At 37.8% G+C, this 23,302-nt stretch overlaps 1 protein-coding gene across 2 annotated transcripts in view; it reads right to left on the reverse strand.

The window, feature by feature from the left end:
- Positions 1-6,082: 6,082 nt before the first annotated feature.
- The window catches only part of FGL1 (fibrinogen like 1), a 30,010-nt gene continuing 12,790 nt past the window's right edge, over positions 6,083-23,302 (reverse strand). For both annotated transcript variants that reach the window (XM_038560275.1, XM_038560276.1), the window contains exons 3-8: positions 22,123-22,303; positions 14,723-14,882; positions 14,379-14,476; positions 10,752-10,840; positions 10,365-10,552; positions 6,083-6,507 (exon numbers count right to left, since the gene is read on the reverse strand). In XM_038560275.1, the coding sequence (XP_038416203.1) occupies positions 6,348-6,507; positions 10,365-10,552; positions 10,752-10,840; positions 14,379-14,476; positions 14,723-14,882; positions 22,123-22,303 (876 nt within the window). In that variant the 3' untranslated portion in view covers positions 6,083-6,347. The remainder of the gene's footprint in view (positions 6,508-10,364; positions 10,553-10,751; positions 10,841-14,378; positions 14,477-14,722; positions 14,883-22,122; positions 22,304-23,302) is intronic.

Consider the following 23,302-nt stretch of genomic DNA (forward strand, 5'->3'; position numbering starts at 1 on the left):
TGAATCAGACGTATTTATGGAAGTTGTTAAAAATTAAGTGGCCTAGACCTATGACTTGATATTGAAAATAGGCTTGATAGTAAAACATTATCCTTCCAAACTCTAAGTTCCTCTGAGTTATACATCCTACTATATGCTGACTCACATACAAACAATATGCAGATGTTCTTTGACCTTGTGTTTCAAAAGATGCCTATTTAGAAAAAGTTCTTAATCATATTCACCAAATTCCTTCTATATTCTGAAAGTTTTTACAATAATTTCTTTTCTGGTCCTACTGGTCTGAGTCAACATGGAACTCTGATTAAGATATGTTAACTTGACATTGCTTGCTTCGCATAATTATTGTCTATATAAAAATGTACTGGCTTTTGACTTTTTGGAAAGGTATACATATATATCTTTTTTCCAAAGTATATGATTTACTACTTCTTCACCATGAGTAAACATGGGAGGATACAATATGCTTTCAAGTCACAACTATTAGACTAGCACAAAAGCTGCAAGGGGATGGTGGTGATTTTCTACTCACGAGTTAGTGTTGTTTCAAATTTAACTTTCTCATAACTGGGTAACATGGGCTATTTTTAATCTTTCTAAAACTAGTGATGAAAAAGCCAGTATTATCTCTAAAGGACCTTCTTTGAGGAATATGCGATTTCCCAAGAATCTGAATTAGTTGGTTAGCTACCAGAAGAGAACAGAGAAGCCTTTATAACTGACTTTTCTGAGGTTTCATTTTACGTTTCAAGAGCTCTGTGTTCCAATATCACTCAACTGAAAAGAGATACTACAGGTGTAATACAGGAAGAAAAGAAGAGAGTTGAAACAGCTGGCTCATGTTAGCTACCTTTAATTGCTTCCAAACTACCTGGTATTCCGAAGAATTTTGACGTACTTGATAATTCCTAAGGGTATAATCATTCCATTTGGGAGACAAGCTACAAAAGAAACCAAAGAGTGAGCTGGTATTGAACAAAGCAGTATCTGTTTAGCACCCTGAAGAAAAAAAAAAAATCAAATTACCCCTAAATCTAAACTGTAATGTTGTCACCTTCTAATGAATGGAAAAATCTAGTACTTCTAAAATATACTCCTGGCCCCATTCCAATTGCTATGTGACCTTGGAGAAACCTCTTTTGAAGTTTTCTGTGTCCGTAAAACCTGGGTAATAATACTATCTGTCCCAGATGGTTGGAATTGTATGAATTAATTAGTTCAAGCTGGAAAAGTCTTTGATAATGCTAAGTGCTGAACGTTGTTAGTGTTATAGGTACAGGTGGAGGCAATGTTACACAGCACATCTATAATTAGAAAGGCCTTGAAACTGCAACCAGTGCCAACACCCCAGGAGTTAAGGAGACAATACCCTATGTCATTTTCTCTGTGAGATGAGGTTGGCTTGTTAGGACTGAATGCTTAATTCCCCCTTTTATCCTCTTTGAAAGGTTGCAGCTTGTCTTGGGCTTGCCCACCATAGAGCACAGTTTTTACTGGGTGTATATGCTTTTTAAGGCAGTATTCTAAATGAAGTGCCAACATTCGTGAGAACAGAGTACAGCCTTGGGTTTACAACGCTTGTTAATTCATCTGAGTCAGGGGAGTAAGAGTCCTTCCCAGAAACACCTGTCATCTGAAAAATGCAGAAAATTTCTTGATCTATAAAATGAAGGGAGAAATCTGAACTTATTATTATTTTTTTTTTTTTAGAGATGAAAGCTTTCTTTCTTTTTCTCTTTTTCAAACAAAATAAAATCACAAAGTGTTACCTGGAACCCAAACATATAAAATAGATACAAATTAAGCCACAGCAAATGAAAGGAGAAAGGGGAAGACCTTCCTGTTCCCTGCAAGAAGCTTGAGGTACATTATCAAAATCTAAGGCTCCCCTGGGGCCCATATTAGAGACCACGGGACCGGACAATCTCTACAACAGTTGTCAACCTCTAATTTTTGAGGATTTTAAAGATTTACTTATTTATTTGAGAGAGAAAGAGAGAAATAGAGCAGGGTGGGGAGGGCCAGTTGAGAGAGAAAATCTCAAGCAGATTCCCTGCTGAGAGCCTTATCTCACAACCCTGAGATCATGACCTGAGCTGAAATCAAGAGTCAGGTGCTTGCTTAACCGACTGAGCCAAAAAGTGATAAAGCCAGGTGTCTAATTTTTTGTTTGTTGTTGCTGTTGAGAATTTTAAATCCCAGTAATAGTAAGACACTGAACTGCTGAGCTTGTAAAAAAGATACAGTATACCCAGAGTCGTAATTCGTTTTATATACTATCTTATCAGGAAAATGTCTGACCATCTCCTCTCTTCTCACACCTTCAACCCTTGGAGAAGTTCACAGAACACAGAATTCGCCATTACCATATTCCTTTCTACCTTCCTCTTCTTCGTTAGCATTACCATCATCATCATCACAGTAAGCATTTACAGAGAACGCAGTACAGTCATCCTCCCTTATCCATGGGGTATATGTATGTTCCAAGACCCCCAATGGATGTTTGAAGCTGTGGATCATACCCAGCCCTAGGAGCACAAAGTTTTTCCTATAAGTACATTCCTATGACAAAGTTTAATTTGTAAATTAGGCACAGTAGGAGCTTGACCATTATTAATAACATGGAACATTATAACAATATACTTTTATATAAGTTATGTGAATGTCATCTCTCTCTCTCTCTCTCTCTCTCTCTCAAAATTGCTTGTTGCTCTGTACACAGCCTTCTTCCTGAGATGCTGCGAGATGATAAAATGCCTACATGATAAGATTAGGTGTTGTGATGTCTGTTAGGCAGCTATTGACCTGACAATACTTCAGGAGGAGGATCATCTGGTTCCCATTGGTGGTTGACTGCTGATAACTGAAGCCATGGAAACTGTGGAGAAGGTGGGACTTCTGTGTGTGCCAACCACAGTATTAGCTCATTTAATCCTCGCAACATGACTGTAAGACAGCTGTATTATTATTCACATTTTAGCACAGAGATGTAATTTGCCACCTAAAAAATGGCAAAGGTAAAATTTAAGTTCTTAACAGTCTGACTGTAATCTTCTTGGGCAACAGCTAAACACTTAACCATCTTGTTTATCGCTTCATGTCAATCCTATAGATTGACTTGTCTTTCTCCCCAACTAAATTTGTGCTGGCCAAAGGAGAGATTATGGGCTTTATGGATGGGTTGTGATTTTATGACTCAGTCTTTCTGAAACTCTAGGTATTGGGCAGATTTGTGGAGTGAGTACTTTCAGGTTTCAGGAACATAGCCCCTCTCTTTTCTTAAAAATACCTTTTGTTTCTTAGTAGAAACTCCTTCTGCCCATGTCAGCCAATCAGCGTCCTTGCATTTTCTCTATACTTTGCTCTATTTAAAACAGACACACACAGCACTCATGAGTTTATTGGCCCTAACATGTAATCAGCTGATATAAATTGAAAGCATATTTGCATTTTAAAAAGAAAGCGATAAAGCCTAATAAATGACTCCTTAGTGGTGAAATTTCAGAGGACATTGGACTGGGGTCTTCCTCATGTCTTGACTTTGGGTACACCCGTCCAATCTCCCACTTTTATGTATAAACTCCTCAAATGATCTACTTTTTTCTAACTGCTTTTATTTTCTGGCTTCTGGCTATTTTCCCGCTAGTCCACTGAAATTAAAGGCACAAAAAAATTATCACTAAATCCAGTGGTCTTTCGTTAGAATGCTTTCTCTTCCATCTTCTTATGGCATTAATTTTTTTATCATTCCTTCTGCATTGAAAAACTATTATTCTGAGATTTATGTAACACTATACTTGTTTAGCTCCCTCCCACTTTTCTGTGGAGTCATTTCTTTTCTCCTTCAGAAGCTTTTCTTTTGATCTTCTAATTGTGTGAATTCTTTAGGCTACTACTTGGGCAAATAATACCCATATTTAAAATTATCACTCGTGCCCCATTATTTATGCCTTCCCAAAGTGTGACATATGAAATCATGTTCTCACAAGACTGCATTAAAAGACAAACATTGAGGAGTCACAGCAGACACTTTTCTTGCTTGTGTGTTCTGAAGACTGAAAAATTAGATATGCTCTTTCATGATCTTACTTCCAGATGGGGTGGCCACGTAACACAAGTCTGGCCAATAGGGTATAAATTGAAGTCTGTTGACCCTTCACCCTTCTTCCTGTTTTTGACTCAGACTCAAAGCAGGAACTGCGGTGGACAACCTGTGATTTTGAGGGAAAAGCAAAGTGAATTGCAGAGATACCCACTTCCACATTGCAAAGCACTGAATGTTCCACCTTCTGAGTTCTTGTTAAGATGAACAAATCCTTGTTTGTTTGGACTGCCAGAATCAGGTGACTTATACCTTGCAGCTGACCACACTCCTAAATAGATATAAAAATGCAACATAGTATATGTCCCTCTTAGGAATTCAGAATGCAAAGTAGAATATTAAAAAGAAGAAATCTGTTTAATTTTGTTCAATAGATCATCTCCTAAAGTCATTTGAACAAGGAGCCCTTTTCTTCCTGTATTATGACTCTCCCCATAGAACTCAGTTTCCTACCCTGTTGCTTTCAGCTTGTGATCCCTAGACCAGCAACATCTGCGCCGTCCGCAAACTTGTTTAAAAAACTAGAACCTTAGGCCCCAGCCCCAAATCAAAATCTACATTTTAATCAGACCCCAGGTAATTTGTGTGACATTAAAAGTTGAGAAGCACTGCTTCTGGAGGACTGGTTGGAGAGAGGATAAAGTACAACTAACCTTAGGATTTTTATGTGAACTATTATTCAAGTCATCTGTTATTATTTCCCTGAATGCCTACTACACTAATAATCACATAGTACTTGTTCACTGCTTATAATATGCAAGGCATTATTTGAAATACTTGTGTAATCCTCAACCTAACCCTGTGAGGCAGGTACTATCCTAATCTTCATCTTATAGATGAGATAGCTGAGGCTCAGAGAAGTTAAGTAGCTTACCGAAGGTCACACAGCTATCAAGTAGCAGAATCCTTGGTTTAAGGATTTAAGGATCACGAAACTCTATTGTCTCTCTGATCTGTTTTATTTGTTTTCGTGCACTTTCCTACTTTGTGTTCTTTACACAAGGTTTCCCTCTCAGCCTGCAATGATCTCCCACATACACCAAGTTTAAAAATCTCAGCTCAAAATGTTAGTTCTTCCAGGAAGCTTTTTGGATCCCCTCCCACCAAGCCAGGTCAGGTCCCCTGCTGTACATTCCCCAGGAACATATTTTCTCCTTCATACTAATCAGCTTTTAAAATTATTTCTATATTTCTGATTATAGTGCATGTCTTAATTAAAAAGAATGAGCCTCATTTGGGCTTGAACTATGTCCTTTGTGCCTGACAGTTGGCACTCAAATATTTTTTTTAATTTATGATAGTCACACAGAGAGAGAGAGAGAGAGGCAGAGACACAGGCAGAGGGAGAAGAAGGCTCCATGCACCGGGAGCCCGACGTGGGATTCGATCCCGGGTCTCCAGGATCACTCCCTGGACCAAAGGCAGGCGCTAAACCGCTGCGCCACCCAGGGATCCCAGCACTCAAATATTTTTAAGAATATCTTGCCTTTACCCTTTTACTTTTACCCTTTTACTCTTACTCTTTTACTACACCTCATCCAAGTTCTATCCACAAGAAGCTGTAGCATGATAGCTAAACACTGAATTTTGGATTGGAACTTGAATGAATTGGGATTTGAGTCCTTGTTCCTTGAATCATTAGCTTTGTAACTGAGAGCAGTCACAAAATCTCAGATCATCAAATGTTTAGCTCTGTTACAGGAGGATAACAATGTCCCACAGGATTAGTGTAAGAATGAAAATGAATCTTCTGAAAGAAGTGTCTAACCTACACAAACATCCCCAAAATATGTTTTGTAGTGATTAAGACCCTATATCGTGTTTATGAGTTCCAGTTCTGTAGTCAGAGACCTGAGTTCAAATCCGAACTCATATTTACTGTCCATGCAGTGGATTTGGCAATTCGTTATTTACTGGATTTTTTCATGTGTTTTTTTCAACTGCATTCATACTTAATTTATTATATATTTACCCAAGACATGTTATATATTCTGTGCTTTTTATTTTTTGTTCAACATAAGTGCTTATCATAACCTTCTGCACATAGGAATTCATTAATCTATATTTGAAGAGTACACATATTTGCTGTACTGAAAGTGCATTAAGTAATAAAGGTAAGTAGGAATGAAAAGTAGTACACGTAACAATTGCCATCATCATATATGCATGTGTGTGTTTAGGCCTGCTGTTTTTCAAATCCCTTTAAACCTAGATGAATTACAGAAAGAAAGCCCAGCAGGGAAAATTAAACAATATTTGGAATAAAATCATTTGGCCTAATTTTCATAACCACAGATTTCAAAGAATACCACCATCCATGCCAGGTATGCCAGACAACCCCATTGTCTGTTTTAGCCGTGTAGGGGCCAGGGTAGTAGAAGCCATTCAGGTTTGCAGAGTGACACCTAGTGGGAAGAAAAAGACACAGAACAGTCGGACTAGAAAAAATAAATGTCCCAAGCCCTTTTATTTGCTAGCAAATGATAAAATAAAATAAAACTAAGAATTATGTATTTTTTAGAAAATGTAATATTTATTAATTTCCAAAGCCAGGATATTTCATCAGCAGATGGGTTTTTTAAGTGATGGATTTTAGTGCCATAACCAATCCTAGGATACAACCCAGGTCACCTGTAGGTACTATAAAAGAAGCATTTCTGTTCTTAATAGCTTTTAAACAAAACAAAAACATGACCTTGTAACCTTTGGCCTTTGCAAGAGTGGTATGGGTTAACAAAACAAGGTGTGGCATGGTACTCTGTTGCCAGCTTCCCTGGATAATTAGCTCTTACGTGTTCATCCATCTGCTGCCAAGACTTAGCTTTCACGCCGCAAACTCCCTTCCTCCCCTTTTAAAAATCGCCAACATCTCCATTATTTTAACCTCAAGGGTAGGAAAACAAAGCCTAAACTACTGTTTAAAGTTTTCCCAGCAATCAACCAATAATCATTTGTCCGAGTTGCAGAGCTAAATTTTTAACATATATTGTTCCAATCTAGATAAGTTAGTTAGCTTATCACAAATTTCAAAATGTCCCACTTCCTCCTTTAAAATCTATAAATTTTGTCCCTGATAGGGATAACTAAGAGTATGTGATAATTTTCTGTGTACTGTTGGGAATGAGTTACGACATATTTCTTTATTGGTTAACCAACAAAGGACAATAGGATATAAGGAGAACATTCACAAGGGATAGTCTTGAAAAATCTATGGAAAGTACCCAAATTATTGAATCAAAAGAGCATATAATTTATCCATAGATGCTGAGTTTTTGGCTTGGATCACTTAACCAGATTAGTGATTTGCTCCTGCTGACCATCTGGACAGTCTCCTAATTTAACTGGATGTAACAGAAACCACGTATGCTAAATCTGCAAGAATCAAAAGCCTACTGTGTTTTTAAAACTACATGGAAAGTAATGTTAGAGAAAAAAATACTCTAAGCCTCCAGAATATATATTTTGGCCTATCTCTATATTCCTAGAGACATAAACAATTTTTATTTGGTCTGTGATTTGAATCCCATTAGGAAAACTGACAGCATGGTCAACATAAAAATTTTTAGCTATTCTGAGGCCAATTTTATAGCACCTTTCAGTTTCTGAAAAACCCTGAACTTGCGACTAGATGGGAAGATGGCTAGGGCTACACTGTTGAAAAGCAAAGCATGAGCTCTGCGTGAGCAAAGCAGAGAAGTCATTAATAAACACCCTGTGAGTGGTTTACTATGTGGAGAAAGAACATCTTGCAGGTGAGTGATAATTATGAAGTGCCAACATTTCATGTAACTCAGAAGAACTATAGGATTGGGACACCTGGGTGGCTCAGTGGTCCAGCATCTGCCTTTGGCTCAGGCCATGATCTCAGGGTCCTGGGATGAGTCCCACATCAGGTTTACCACAGGGAGCCTACTTTTCCCTGGCCTATGTCTCTGCCTCTCTCTCTCTGTGTCTCATGAATAAATAAATAAATAAATAAAATTTAAAAACAAAGAAGAACTATAAAAAAAGCTTTTTTTTTTTTTTTTTTTTTAAGAGGGTAAGAGGGAAGAAAATGATAAGATTAAGTAAGAGGAATAGAATGCATGGCAGAAGTAGCACCAAGTTTCTGGAACAACTGACTTTTTCTCCAGCTTTACTGGTTTTCCATCTGTACAGACTTATCTTCTTTGACTTCAGGGATAATGAAAAGTTCAGCGGCCTCAGCTACTGAATTGCCTTTCTTTATCATGTCTGAACTCCTATATCTAAAGTCAAGTAAATCATTTATTTGCCCATGTTGATATGTGTGCCAATTGTCCTCTAGACACAATAGCAGCCAGTCAACGAGGTCGGTTCATGGTACTGTTAACAGATATAATTGTTATTTCTGTGTGTGGTCTTCCGTTCAAAATCAAACATTAAGGGATCTCACAACTTAGTGAGTTATAGGTAAGTTTTACATAATGCTGATAATTTTTACACAATGCTAACTTAAAAGGACAGGGGAGGAATAAGGAGGAGGAAGAGACGGTAACAAAGACGGCATTTTAAAAGCACAAGAAAACCACCAGGGAAAAGACTATCATCACCTTTGGTTTGGTAAGAAGGAAAGATCCCTTTATTTCTCTGTCCTCTCTCACTGCTGTATTTGTTCCAATTCTTTTACAAGTGACCAAAAACTAAATGCAAAACTCAAACTTTTAAAAAAGCAAAATCCAGAGAAATACTGTTTTATTTTTAAAACTTTTAAACAAGCAAAATCCAGAGAAATACTGTTTTTACAACCACTTAGTTTCAACATGACACATACAGCACACTACCTACAGTTAGCTCTCTCTCCGTAGAATCTGAATGGGTGACGGGCACTGGGGGTTATTCTGTATGTTAGTAAATTGAACACCAATAAAAAATAAATTAAAAAAAAAAAAAAGAATCTTCGACTCTAAAATCTACATCACAATAACTGATGTTCCTACGAAGGACTCTCATTTTAGGGAAAATTGACTATGCCTGATATACCTCCACTTAATAAGATAGAGGACTGCAGAATGCTCTTAAAAGACTTACATCACAAAAATAAGGTTAAAATTTGGATTGTGGAACTTAATGGATAGTCTTCAAAAATAGGAAAACCTGACACTCCAGAAACACTCACTCACTAAAGATTCTATAATGGAAAATCTAAATGTTCAGACATTTTGAGGTGGTCCTTGTTTTCTAAAGAGAAAAGACATTCAAAACTCATGCACTGCCTAATGGAGAACATCTGCTTTGCAGACAGAGCAGACCCCTCAGGTTATTTTTAAGGAAGACTGTATGAAGTTTCCATTCTCGCCTAAACTTTGTAATTACAACAAAGGGAGCTATCTGGAAACCATCTTGGGTGGAGAACAGTGAAATGAGTCAAGGATATCTGGCCAAGAGAAGAGAAAATATTGAGGAATACAGTAAATATCTTCTCATCCATTGCCTGCAGGGTTATGTTGAAAGGGAATTACAACTCTCTATAACTACTGAGAAAAAAAAAAATCTGGCAGGATATAAGAAGGCAGATTTCAAGCTAATAAAAGGAAAAACTGAGTACAATTAAGAAACAGAATGAGCTAGTTGATAAAGTAACTTTGAAGTATTCAGCCAGAGGGTGGAATTAGGTGTCAAGAACATTTTAGAGGAAATTTCTGTATTGGGAGGACCTTGGATTCAATGATTAAAAAATTTTTTTAAGATTTTATTTATTCATGAGACAGAGAGGCAGAGACAGAGACATAGGCAGAGGGAGAATCAGGCTCCCTACAGGGAGCCTGATGTGGGACTCAATCCCCAGACCCCAGAATCCTGACCTGAGCCAAAGGCAGAGTGATTGAAAAATAGTTTCACATAGAAAAAATTGCAAAAATAACATAGCCATTTCATGAGATAGGAGAAGGTGAAAGACCAAACTGGTTATTAGAGCGCTGAAAATATTTCTCATATATAAATGCTCTCTATATCTTCATGTCCATGTGGTCAACTGTTTATGATAACTTGCCCATAATTCAGTTTGCAAGCAATCTTTGTATAAGCAGTAATTTGATTTATTTCTATAATACCTTTCAAGCTTTATTAATGCACACAATGAGCAAATCCTCAAAAATACGTCATCACTGAAGAATTCTAATAAGGATGATTACTTAATAATACCAGTACTACAAAGAAGACAGCATTACCTCACATATTATAATTAATGCCGACCAGTAAGATATCATCAACGCCATCGCAACTATGTTTATAAAATGCAAACCTGTTAAACCACCAGCCAGACTGATCTTCTTCTGCACAGTTCCCTTCGTAGTTGTCATGATCTCTGTCCCATGTGCTGAATTTCATTCTCTGGTGACTACCCCACCATTGCACCTCAGGATGAAGATTCCCAGCAAGGGAGTCTCCAGCTGTTCCAGAATATTCCCCAATGTTCAACTCATAGGAATTCTAAAGGAAAAGAGGCAACTTCCACTATTAGTTGTCACTATAATGTTTTATTTACTGTTAATAATTAAGTTAATGTTAATAATTGCTTATTTAATAAACAAAAGAACAGGTTTTACTGTATATCTTTGTTTCCTCTGGCTTCAGGGTTTATATTTTACACAATTAATTCCTGATGCTACTTATTTGAAAATTTGAGTACCTTTTCATCTCCAACTTTGAAAAGTTTATATTGTGCATAGCGGCTGTTTTTTTCAAAATCTGCAAGGTCAATTTTTAAAGTGTAGTCTCCTAAAAAAAAAAAAAAAAGCAAGAAGTTATTGAGTATTTCTGATGTGTGAGATGACATTGATTAATTGAGGTTAAAAACAATTCAAGGCTCTATTTTACTTGAACCATTTCCTTCTGCCATGAGTCAGTTTTCAAAGAATAAACAGTGACTCCATTGTATTTACAGCATGAACATTTTATTGTGTATTTTACTTGAAAATAGCTAGGGACAAAATATTAAAGATGGAAATTTTTTATAGATCTATTACTGGTAAAAGCTAGTGAAATCCATTTGACAAAGAACAATAGAAAATAAGTCATTATTTAGTTACCAGATTAAGAAATCTGACAATGAGAGGTGCCTCGGTGGCTTAGGGGGTTAAACATTGGACTCTTGGCTTCAGCTCAGATCATGATCTTAGGATCATGAGATCGAGTCCCACATCGGTCTCCACACTGGGTATGGAGCCTGCTTAGGATTCTCTCTCTCCTCTCCCTCGGCCCCTCCCCCTGCTCACACACACATGCTCTCTCAATCTCTCTCTCTCTCAAAAAAAAAAATCTAAAAATGAAACAATAGAAGTTTTAAGAAGTTTATTTTTATTTTTATTTTTTTTAGTTTTAAGAAGTTTAAAGATTTGTCTGCTTTTTCTTTAAGAACGTTGATCATAAAAGTAAATAATAATTGAACTAGTTGGTATCATCAAGTGATCTTTTCTCCATTGTCCCATCATTTGTGAATCACAAAGATTATTCTTTTTTTGGAAAACAGAACTATTGTCAAAAGCCAGAGAGTTATAAACCAAACTAACTTAGATAATATACGTTCTATCCTCTTACTTCGATAGGTAATATTTCACAATGACCTATGAGGCTGGGTTTGAATTTAGTGTCTTCGTCTCCTTGGGATTCCAAGTCAGAACCTGCAAGCCCAGAGGGAGAGGCCCTCTGGACTCCATCGCACGGGTCTCGTGTATGGTCTGCTTCCTCTCTTCCTTTCCCTATCTCTATTCTCCATCATGCACAAAAAGGGCCTTGTCCACATTTGTGGACATTCCAGCCCGCACATCCAAGCTCTCTTTACACCCACATGAAAAGCTATTGCTTTACCTCCCCTCAGGCTTAGGGATGTGCCCACCAGCAACACAATCTTCTCAAGGGGGATAGATAAAAAGAGGCATGAACAGGTCCTGGAAACAAGCTCAGGGCTGTTTGGGCAGGGAATGCTGGATTGGCTGTTACTGAGTGTGGGAGGAGTGTGGGCTTCTGTTGGCGGTGGCACTCTAGCCCCCAGACTCTTCCTCCCCTGGAGCTCTCTAATGTGGAATTCTGGAAGAAACCCCTCTAATCTTATCGAAAGGCAGGAGAGCTTATATGAACCAAGACTGTGAAGTGGATGAGAACAGTAAGGCAGGCTAAGTTAACTCTCCTAAAATATACTTTACATTGTAGGAGAGATACGAAGTCTCAGTCTCAATGTTTCAGGTAACCATCTAAATATCTTTATGGTCAATAACTAAATCAAAATGCAATTACAGACCATTCCTAAATTCATTTTATTGCAAACACTTCCAGTCAAAACTTATGTAATGGGGATAAGGCTATTTTCAGAGGAAATTCACTAGCCTTAAGTGCTCTCACAATTAAAGAATGCAGGGACAAAGCATGGGTTTTCCTTGGGATGATGTGATATGTGGTTGTGAAGCCTGGAACTGATAAATACATTTTTGCTGTCATGAGAGTAGGAGACTGAACACCAATTAAAACATAAAGGGGAAGCAGATGTGTTGGCAAAGTACATCTGGGTGAATAAGCATTTAACAATAATTTGAAAAAAAATAATAATTTGACAAATAATTTTGAACTTTGTGTATTTAGAAAGAGCCAAGTGTTACTTCTTAGAGTTTTCATAGTTTCAGTAAGAAACCAGATAACTATTAATGTGTCCCAAAAAAAGCAGGTATGATAAGTGTTATATATCTATCATAAAGCACTCAAAACTATGAAAATAAATACATTGAAGGAAGGGATATCTTATATAAATTTAGAGAGCATTGATCACAAGAAGGACAAGCAAAGAAAGTTCTCAGGATTCTAAGATTATCTATTCTCTCTGTCTATTATTCTGGTGTCTCAAAGATCCCTATAATTATAATCCTACTTATGAATTATGAATATAGAAATACCAATAACTTTCCTTAACTTGGATGAAACAAGCAAACTCTTGCTTTTATGTTTAATGCATTGCCAGTATGATATAGCATACTTTCTTGAGCAATACAATTGCCTTTTATAAAACATTCTGCATCAGACCTCAGTGGGGCTGCCTATGATCTTGGCTTTACACTTGAGACAAGGAAGGCAATGGGCTGGAGTAAATTTTGATCATGGGAAAGAGAAACTTAGAAAATTCATCAAACTAATGATATTTTAGGCAAATACTGAACCCTAACAGAAGATACCCATGCAGTACATAAGACAAGGGGAATCATACAGATGTCTTCAATTTGAAATGTGTCAATAAAATAAAACCGCTTGATGGATGGCTAGATATGTGATTAAAATAATAAAAACACTAAAATGTTAGTGTAGAATCTAGGTCGTAGGTTGAATCTTTTGTCAATTTTGCTGTATCTTCGAAATTTTTCAAAATAAAAGCTGAAGGGGATAGAGACAAGAAGATTTCTTATGGTGTTTTTTGCAAAAACAGCCTCAATGACCTAAATGTTGGCCTCAACCTTTGCAATGCCACTTTGTAACTCCTTCCATCAAGTCTGTTTCCCTTTTTTGATTTGTTTTGTTTTGTTTTGTTTCCCATTAAATTGCGCTGCTCCTGTGACTTGCTTTTACCAGAAGAAGGCAGTAAAAATGATCATGTGCCGGTTCTAAGGCTAGGTCTCAAGAAACTTCGGTACTTGAACTCTCTCTTTTTTGGAACACTGCCTGCAGTACAAGAACAGGTCCAGGCAAGCTACCTGGAAGGTGAGAGACGGTAAAGAGCAGAGCTCAGTGGTTCCATCTGAGACCCACTATAATAGCCAGCCTCCAGCAGACCAGGACATGGGTCACAGACCCATGAGCACGCCCAGCCAAGATCGGCAGCACGCAGCCTTGATGAGCAACACCGCCCAGCCAACTTGTACATTTGTGAGCAATAATAAATGTTTGTGACTTTAAGCCAATAAATCTTGAAGTGGTTTGTTACATACTATTATTGTGACAGTAGATAGCTGACCCAAGTATAATTTGAGGAACTTGAAGCATTAAAAAAAAAAAAAAAAAAAAAAAAGATGATGACATTATATTTCCTTTCTGGAAATAGAAAATAAATATATGAGAAATCTCCCATTCCAGTCCAGATCTAGTTTTCTTTGCTTCTGGTCCTAGTTTTAAGTGACCACAGTTTATAAGGGGGATTATTGCCCAGAAGGGATCGTGGCCATCTGCAAAACACAGCAGTTACTGAATTGGTTCTGTTGCCTATGGTTTAGTGAAAACATTTTAGTGTTGTTTCTTTTTAATCGTACTTCAAGTGAATTTGGTAACAGGCAAACCTTACCTTGCGTGGTCAGTAAGTGAAGATTTTTGTTACCCAACCAATATTCACCATTTTCCTGAACAAAATTTCCAAAGCCATTTTCATAGTCATCCCAGCCCCTAAAAAAATTTAAAGTAAAAGCTGATTTTAGCAAAACCCGAAAGGACCTTTGGAGTAACCCAGGTACCCACCCCTCCTAACTACTGCTCACAACCCCCAACATTTTCTTGATTACTAAATGAACTTTCAGTCTCTTACTTAGAGAGTGAAATTCTAATTATAGACCTCAGGATATAATAAAAAGGCTTAGTTTCTAATCTCACACATGCTACTCCAAATAAATCCTTATGTCATAATTAGCACACCTGTTAAAATTCTCACTGCCATCAGATCGTCTCTGAATTACAGTCCATCCTCCTCCATCAGACATGTCACAGTAAACGGAGAATATTGCTGGGCTCTGGAGAGGTTTGATTTTGTAAAATCCACTGCGCTTATACCCATCATTAAAAATCTCTGAACAGTCTGTTTGCAAAACAAAGTAATGTAACATTTGTTATGTGTCTTTTTTCACCCCCATGGGAGCCTCTGGATAAGATTACCTCAATACTAATGGAGACAGATAAACACATGGTATAGATAATCAGCTTTTTAAAATTGCATCTTGGATGTCTTCCAGTAGATATTAGGCAAGTCTCATTTCCTTTCCTAGTATTTAATGATCATCTGACTCCTTGACATGATCACAAAAATAAAATAGGGATTTGATTTCTTATTTCTGATTTTTGTGGAAAATAATGAAAAAATTATATATATTCAGTTAATTACAGTATATTTAAGTGGAGCTTATAGCTTTATCTGACAGGATAACAGAACTGATCACTCCTATGATGCTGAAATGGAAGTAGAAATAAAACCTCAAACAATTTAATATGGGTTATCTTGACTTCAAGCATTATAAATCATTCTGAACATCTGGAGATGAATTCAAAATAGTAATCTTCTTGTTAGAGTCTTATAACCTCCCAGGCTCAACCTCCCAGGCTAACCCACTGAAATTTCTAACAGTCCATGCATTCTTAGATGTTTTTGCTAAAAACTGCAAGTTTCCACTCTTCCTTTTATCCCTGTATTCTTCTTTGCCATGATAGTTCTTTGACTATTGAAGCAAGCATTAGATACCAATTTGTTATCAAAAAGTAATATGAATTTCTTAAATTGCTTGAGGGTAGGATAAATTAATTGCCCCTGGGTCTCATCTAGGCAGATACATACACATTTAGAGAATATGGCGAGAGAATGGACTTCACCATTGTTTCGATGCCTAGGAAGCTATGTTTACAGGTTGGTTGAAGTTGTGGTCGCATTAAGAGATGGTCTCAGATGGTTACAGACTTTTGAGTAAAAATACTATAGCTTAACACTATAGCTAACTTTCACTCTTTACCCTTATCATTTTGTTAATTTCCTTCTTTTTTTAAAAAAAAAAATTTCTGTTCCTGATTGGATAATTCTATTCTGTTAGCATATTTTAAAGTTCTATCTTCATTTTCACTGTTTTGATGCCAAACTGTCTACAACTCTATTTTGTTACAAATAAAATATACTGCACATTAAATTGGTGAATAGGCAATATGAATTAAAAGAGAAAGGAAAATAAACTTAGTCACTTCCAAAAGCCCTCACCAGGGACACCTGGGTGGCTCAGTTGTTGAGGGTATGCCTTCCGCTCAGGGCCTGATCCTGGGGTCCTGGGATCGAGTTCCACCCTGGCTGCCTCCCCCCCCCCCCCCCCCCCACCCAGGGAGCCTGCTTCTCCCTCTACCTATGTCTCTGCTGCTCCCTCTGTGTCTCTCATGAATGAATAAATAAAATCTTGGAAAAAAAAAAAAAAGCCCTCACCAGCTTGAGACCAATCATATACTACTGCTTTGGTGAGATGTTCATCTTTGTAATGATTTAGGCTTTATTTGTGTATTTATTTCTGAGTTTCAGAAGCTCATTCTTTATGTGTGCTAGATTCTTAAAAAAAAATCCTTTTTTGGCAATTAAACAAGAAGAAAAACATTACCTAAAATTGGTTCAGTGTTGTTCAAAAGCTTACATTTTGTGGTCAAGTAAATTGTACAACACTTTTCATTAAAATAAGCAGATTTTAACCTTGTTAAGAAAGGAGCTCTTTGCTTACATATAATCTCCTACCAAAGAGCTGAATAGTAAAGACTCCAAAGATTCAAACTATTTTCCAGGCAAATATGGAAATGATTAGCTATAACTTTTTCCTCTGGAAAACTTTGTGAAAATAGCATTTGCAGCCAATATTTTCTATTTGTTTCTATTTTATGCCAACTGCAAGTTTGTTTGTGTTTAAAAATTTTTTTTTCCTTCTTCCCAGAGGAAAAAACCAAACACAACTTAAATCCAGAGGAAAGCTTTCAACTTAAAAAAAAGGGGGGGGGATAAACACAAAAATACCCATCAAGTGAAAAAACATAAAAAAAAAAAAAAAACAAAAAAACCCCACCAGTATTAAAATTGCTCATAAGAAATAAGTTAGAAACAAGGAACCTGCCTTGGGGAAATGTGACTTGCACTGTGATAGCAGGAAGGTCAAGCAATGTAGGCTGTGAAACATTAACTAGGTATTTAAAACTATGATTTTCAAAATCTTTCGACCCACTCAACTCTCTGAAGAATAATAGGCAGGCAAAGGCAGGGTTACAAAGCTCTGTGTTCATAGGAGTTCAAAAAAACAAAAAGGGAGTTTTGGGCACTTACATAATACTAGACTGAGGCCAAGATTTCCTGCCCTCTGACAAACACTGCACTAAACTGGACGAGGTGAATACTTTCTCTGATCATGCAGAAAGCAAGACATGCTGGAAGGCTAAACATTTAAGCTTCACAAAGTGACATGACAGCCTGCCAAATGGACTTCCCTCTTGTCCCGGGATGGTGGCTGAGCTCAAAGCTGAGAACCAAAGACACAGTGTACCCCACATTCTAAACTCAAAGAAAGGCCAATGTGAGCTCAGCAGCCACTCAGGGGCATGCTGGGAAATGCTAGAGCTAGCCCTGCTATAGTCATTCTCACCCCCCAGGTGACATTAAGAAGGAAACTTAAAGGAAGAAAGGATCTTGCTTCTTTGGAGAGGGCATGATTCTTGAGGGATAGGGAGTGTGGGCTCTCTCCTGTGAAAACAAGGGAGAGAGTACACAATGCAGATAGATGGCTGACTTTCATGGGGCGGTTCTTTTGTACTAACTGCTATTGTAATCATGTTACATGTGGTAACTCTTAATCTTTACAATAAAGAAGCATTCTTAAAATTCCACTTTACAGATGGGGAATATGAGGGCCATAAAGGTTAAGTAACTTGCTCAAAGGCTACAGCTAGCAAGATGGGCAGCTGCAATTTGAAACCAGACTTCAATGATTCTACCATAGATGAAGAATATTACACAGACCTAGTGACTTCTGGGTTTTCTTTTTTTAAATGTGATATCCAAAGCCAGAAAATGACTATCATCTATCTTATTATATGTGTTATAATTTTATAAGACAAACACACATACACACACTATAATGGTTTGTCTAGACCCTATTCTTGGGATTCTTCGATCCTACTCCTGCTTATATAGTCAGTGCCTCCTCTGACCTTAACCACTACACGTACTGCCTCAAGAGATTTGTCTCATAAAGACTGAGGGCCCTGCAGAAGGGGATCTGGTTAAACCAGTGATCTTGTTGGTTGAATAGATATGATGCCACAGGCTGTTGTGATGGTCACCAATTAATGTGACTGTACCACTATTATCTTTTAATTTATATACATAATTCAATAGCAGCCAAAAGCTTCAACAAAAGATGCATTTAATTATATGTTGTATAAAAATCACATGATTTGTGCATTATTTGTACAAATTGCTAAGTTGTATGCAACCAGGTGTTTTCTACCATGAGATGAATTAGAATTCAGAAAACAAATTAGTACTAATACGGCAACTTGTAAATAAAAACAAAGAAACTCATATTTTGACAGATGGTATACATGAAAATTTAATTTTTTTAATTTAAGGGAGCCAAAAACAAACTTTGGTAGCAAGTTCTTATATATCTTATACAATATTACATATATTATGTTAAATATATTTTTAGTATTTATGGTTGTTATATATTTCATTTATCCAGGGTTTGCCCTTGGCAGGCTCTCCAGTACTATGTGCCTATATGCTAAAAGATAAAGCCAAATTATAATTTATTCCTCCTTTTCCCTCATGATTCTACTGTATATGAAGAATATTACACAGATCTACTAACTTCTGGGTTCTTAAAAAAATGTTTTATCCTGGGATGCCTGGGTGGCTAAGCAGGTGAGCATCTGACTTTGGCTCAGGTCATGATCCCAGGGTCTTGGGATCAAGTCCCGCATCAGGCTTCCTGCGGGGAGCCTGCTTCTCCTTCTGCCTATATCTCTGGCTCTCCCTCTGTGTCTCTCATGAATAAATAAATAAGACCTTTAAAAAAATGTTATATCCAAAACCAGAAAATGTCTATCTAATTACATGCATTGTAACATTATAAGACATACACACACTATAATGGTTTGTCTGGACCCTGTCCATGTGTTCTTCCATCCAACTCCTGCTTATACAGTCTTCCACTGACCGTGGCATTTCCATTTCCTAGTAACTAATTTGTGCTTTATTCCTTGGTGACTTCTCGTTTCCCAAGGACTCCACGCAGCGCTCCTGACACAAGGATTGGAGTTTTAACTCGTAAACCTCATTCTTCCCATGACTGGTTGCACAGTACTAGTAACAATCATCCAATCACCTGCCTCCTGGCATGATGGGACACTTGAACACTTGAATCTGTGTTCACAACCTGCTCAGATTATATTTGAGTAGATACCCTGGGTTTTGAGCTTAGTTTGGAATTTGGAATAATGGGAACTTCCCTTCCACCCGTCAGTTCTTTGCCCTTGAGATTAGCTGTGTACCACTTTTGGAATCATATAAGGCTCCAGTAGCATTGGGTTGGGTTCTTCGGAACCCTCTGTCCTTGCCTTGCAGGTGGCTGCCTCTTGCTGCATCCTCATACAGTCTTTCCTCTGTGCACCAGTGTCCCTGGTGTCTCCTCTTACATGGATACTAGTCAGATTGGTGGGACCCATCCTAATGGCCTTATTTTAACTTAGTCTCTTCTTTTAAGTCTCTGTCTCCAGATGCAGTCATATTCTTAGGCATTAGTGGTTAGAACTTCAACATATGAATAGGGAGTGGGGCACAACTCAGCCCATAAGACAAAGTCATCAATCAAATGGCCATTTGGCCATTCTAGTTACTCCCTTCTCTGAGTCAACCCTGTTATCAACAATGATTGGCCTAATTAATCCAATGAGATCTTACCCCAACATCTGTATCTTACACTTTCTACAGTCTCAGGATAGGTAGCTAAAACCTGCTAAGTGGATAACTGACCACATTACCATGAGGCTCCAAGCATCATCAACTGAAAAAGGCACTGAATTGCCCCAATAACCTACCTCCTACCTGAAAGGAAGCAAAGCCTTCTACCAGGTGACCCCAGGAAATCATGGTCCTCCTCAGCCTATGAAAAGAACTTTGGGGAGAAGCCTGACCTGATTCTGGTCTTGAACAATCTCATCCACATCCATCAGCAAAAGCACATCCCTTTTCAGTGCTGTAGGGGTTCTCATTAAATGCGACCTAAATTCTCATTTAATTGGAATAGAACCTAGGCACTATATGTATAGTTTCCCGTGGGTCATTGCCTTTCTACACGTTTTGCAAGCAGGGTTTATGTTCTGGACTATTTTTTCAAGGATCTTCATAGAGTAAATAGCCTTAGAAGATAGAGACAGTGTCTCCCTCTAAAGCAGATGACAGTTTCGTTTCTGTCCACTTTCGTAACAATAACGTCTCTTACAAAGGAAAAAAGAATGGGCTAATTTGGTTGTAACCCATAATAAAAGATTGATTTTTATTGATTTCTTAAACTCAGGTTCCTCAGCAGGGACACAGCCCAGTGCCTCCACATTCTCCCTGGATTACTCTGCTCTGCTCCCGAAGTATTTGCAAGCAAGGGATATTGGTACAAACATGAAGACTCCTGACCCAGTCTCTTATCTTCTCCTGGCATCCATAAAACAGCGGCAGTTTAATTTGTCAAGCAGCCAATAGAGTAAAACCTCAGACCCTTCACAGTTCTTTTATTGGCATCAGCATTTTACAAGGTCACCAGGTGATTCTGATGGGTAGCCCTGGCTGAGGATCATGGTCTTCAAGGAATTTCTACTGATTCTGTTTTTGTTTGATGGCTTTCCTGAGCTTTCTTTCATTGTATTGCCTAATCATCACCATGGTTCTCTTCTTAGATTCTAGTTCCTGGCTCTCTGCCCCTGAGATTGCTTCAGACAGTGCCTTTATTTCCCAAGCCTATTTTTACCCAAGCTGTCCTTGCTTCCTCTTTGTTGCATGCCGCAGAGCCACCGGCCATCCTCACACTACCTTCAATCCCTTCACCACAGGCCTTCTTCTGATCCCTACGTGAAGGAAGGGCAGTTGGACTCCCAAGAATCAAAGGTAGGAGATCAAGGGGCTGGACAATAGAGTGTCAGGAGCCTCTAGATGCAAGTCTGACCAGAAAGAGATTGGGTTCTTGGTAAAGAAAGAAAAAGGGGGCACTTTGTTGAAGCATAGTTTCTAAAATCTTCCCAATTCTTATATCCTACACTGATGAGTGTATTTAGAAACACAAAATAAAGATGTCTTTATTCTATCAGCCTGGAATCTCTTTAGCCTCTACAGTTTTCCATTTATAGTCAGATCTATTTTCCAACTTATATTTGCTTATCTAGCTCTTCCTATCTCTATGTACTACCTTGCTTTCATTCATAAGTGCGAGGCTCTATTATATTCCAGGTACTCTAATAGGCAAGAGGGAAGAAAGAATGATGAAACATCATCCTAGACCTTACAAAGTGCCTGGTTGATTGATCAGGACAGACACATAGACAAAGAAATGATAACATATCATTGCAGTAGCTAGAGCGAACATAGAAACAAAGTGCTCTAGATGACATTCTTGTTTCTGACAATTATGGTTTGGTTACTTTAAAAGATGTCTGGAGGAAGGCATGTGAGTAATTTTCTATTGGAACAATGATATGTGCAATGTGTTGACAATCTAAGGTCATTAAGTTTCCGGGTGGAAACACTGACCCAATCAACAAGGAAATTACCAAACCATAAAATATACAGGGAAAAACAGCCCTTGTATTTCCCTAAATAATTGTGACCCTTTTTCTTTCCCTGCCTTTTTATTCTATTACCTTACTTACTACCCTAAAGCACGTAACAGTTTCAGAAGGGAAAACTGTATAAACGTAACAAGAAATGATGCACGATTAAAAACAAAACTCAATTGTAGAACTTCACAAATATAATTGACTATTTGCCCACCGGTATCTAAATAATCTATTGTCTTTAATCTCTCATTAAAATATATAAATTCTGAGATATTTAGCTTTGGTATTATATATCGCCTGCAGAGGTTATAGAGAGAAAAGGATTAAATGTGGTAGAAGGTATTTAAATTTGGTATAATGCTTCATGTTGCTCGTTACTGGAATAGGAAAAGCTCTTTAGCAAAACCTGAAGTACCAAACAATGAGCATCACCTTTGCACATGGGTGTATATTTTAAGTTCCTGAAGCAATTAGGAAAAATAGGTTCTGACCTGCATACTGCCTCTTGCCTCCAAGGTCAATGACATTATTCTCCTCTCCTTTATCGAGGAATTGGATTTCCTTCTCATGCAAAAGCCGCGTGATCTTGACCTGTTGCTGTTTGACCCGGGTCTCGAGCAGGTGCACTTGGGCTCTGAGCCGCGCCTGCTCCTGGAGACAGTTCTCAAGAGCCTGCAAAGTGATGTGCATCTCATTCTCATTGGGAAATAAATGCTCCTAACCAGTTGGACAAATTAATGATTCAATTTTGTCCCCAACTCCAATTTCAGGATATTATTCTAACCAGAATGCAGTTTGAAAGTTCTGATGCCATTTGTTGTTTGAAGAATAAGTAGTTATAACTATGGCAAAGTGCTTACTAAAAAATTATATATGAATATAAAGTAATCTGAATGACTATGCTAGCAGCTTTAGACTCGTCTCATTCCATCCTCATAATGATTCCAGGAGGAAGGAATTGGCTCAACCCTGGTGATGAAACTTGCTCAGGAATTCCTAGCAGGTAGAAAGAGTCAGGATTCAAATCCAGTTCAAGATCCCTACTCTGTTACTACATGATGCCACCTAAATGCTTTCCTGACAGTAAAGTTTTTATGGCACCATTGTACATTGTTGGTGTATCCATCCCTAAAATACACAAGCTTTTGAATGACCTTTTGGCATTACTGTTTTAAAAATTTGATTTATAATCTGATGACATGTGGTTGCCTTTATAAAGGATGCTAGTTTAGACCCTCATGTCCTTGAGTATCTCACCCACTTACCTGTGGAAATTCTATGAAGTCACTTTAACTTTTTGTGTATTTTTTTTTCCTTCAATTACTTCAGAAAGGGATGGGAGGAGCCTGAGTTTTCCAATGAAGTCGTTTATCTTCTCTAAAAGGGCAAACATCCCAAGAATTTTGAATGTGAAAGAGTTTATCAGCTCCTTTCTAAGAGTTTTCTCAGCCTCTGGCTGAGAACTTTCCAAAGAGAAAGCAAAAATGGTGGGGCGGGGTTCACTGGGAAGGTGAGGTCGGGGGGAGGTAAACTGGTGGAGGTACTAGGACTAGAAGCTTCAATAAAGGCTCTTGAGTACTTGGTGCTGGAAGAGTTCCTGGAGGTAGGGTGGGGGAAAAAAGGACAAAAGACCAATTTTTGCCTCTTTTACCTTGACATCTCTATTTTCAA

Source organism: Canis lupus, chromosome 16 (assembly GCF_011100685.1).
Source record: "Canis lupus familiaris isolate Mischka breed German Shepherd chromosome 16, alternate assembly UU_Cfam_GSD_1.0, whole genome shotgun sequence".
NCBI classification, from domain to species: domain Eukaryota; kingdom Metazoa; phylum Chordata; class Mammalia; order Carnivora; family Canidae; genus Canis; species Canis lupus.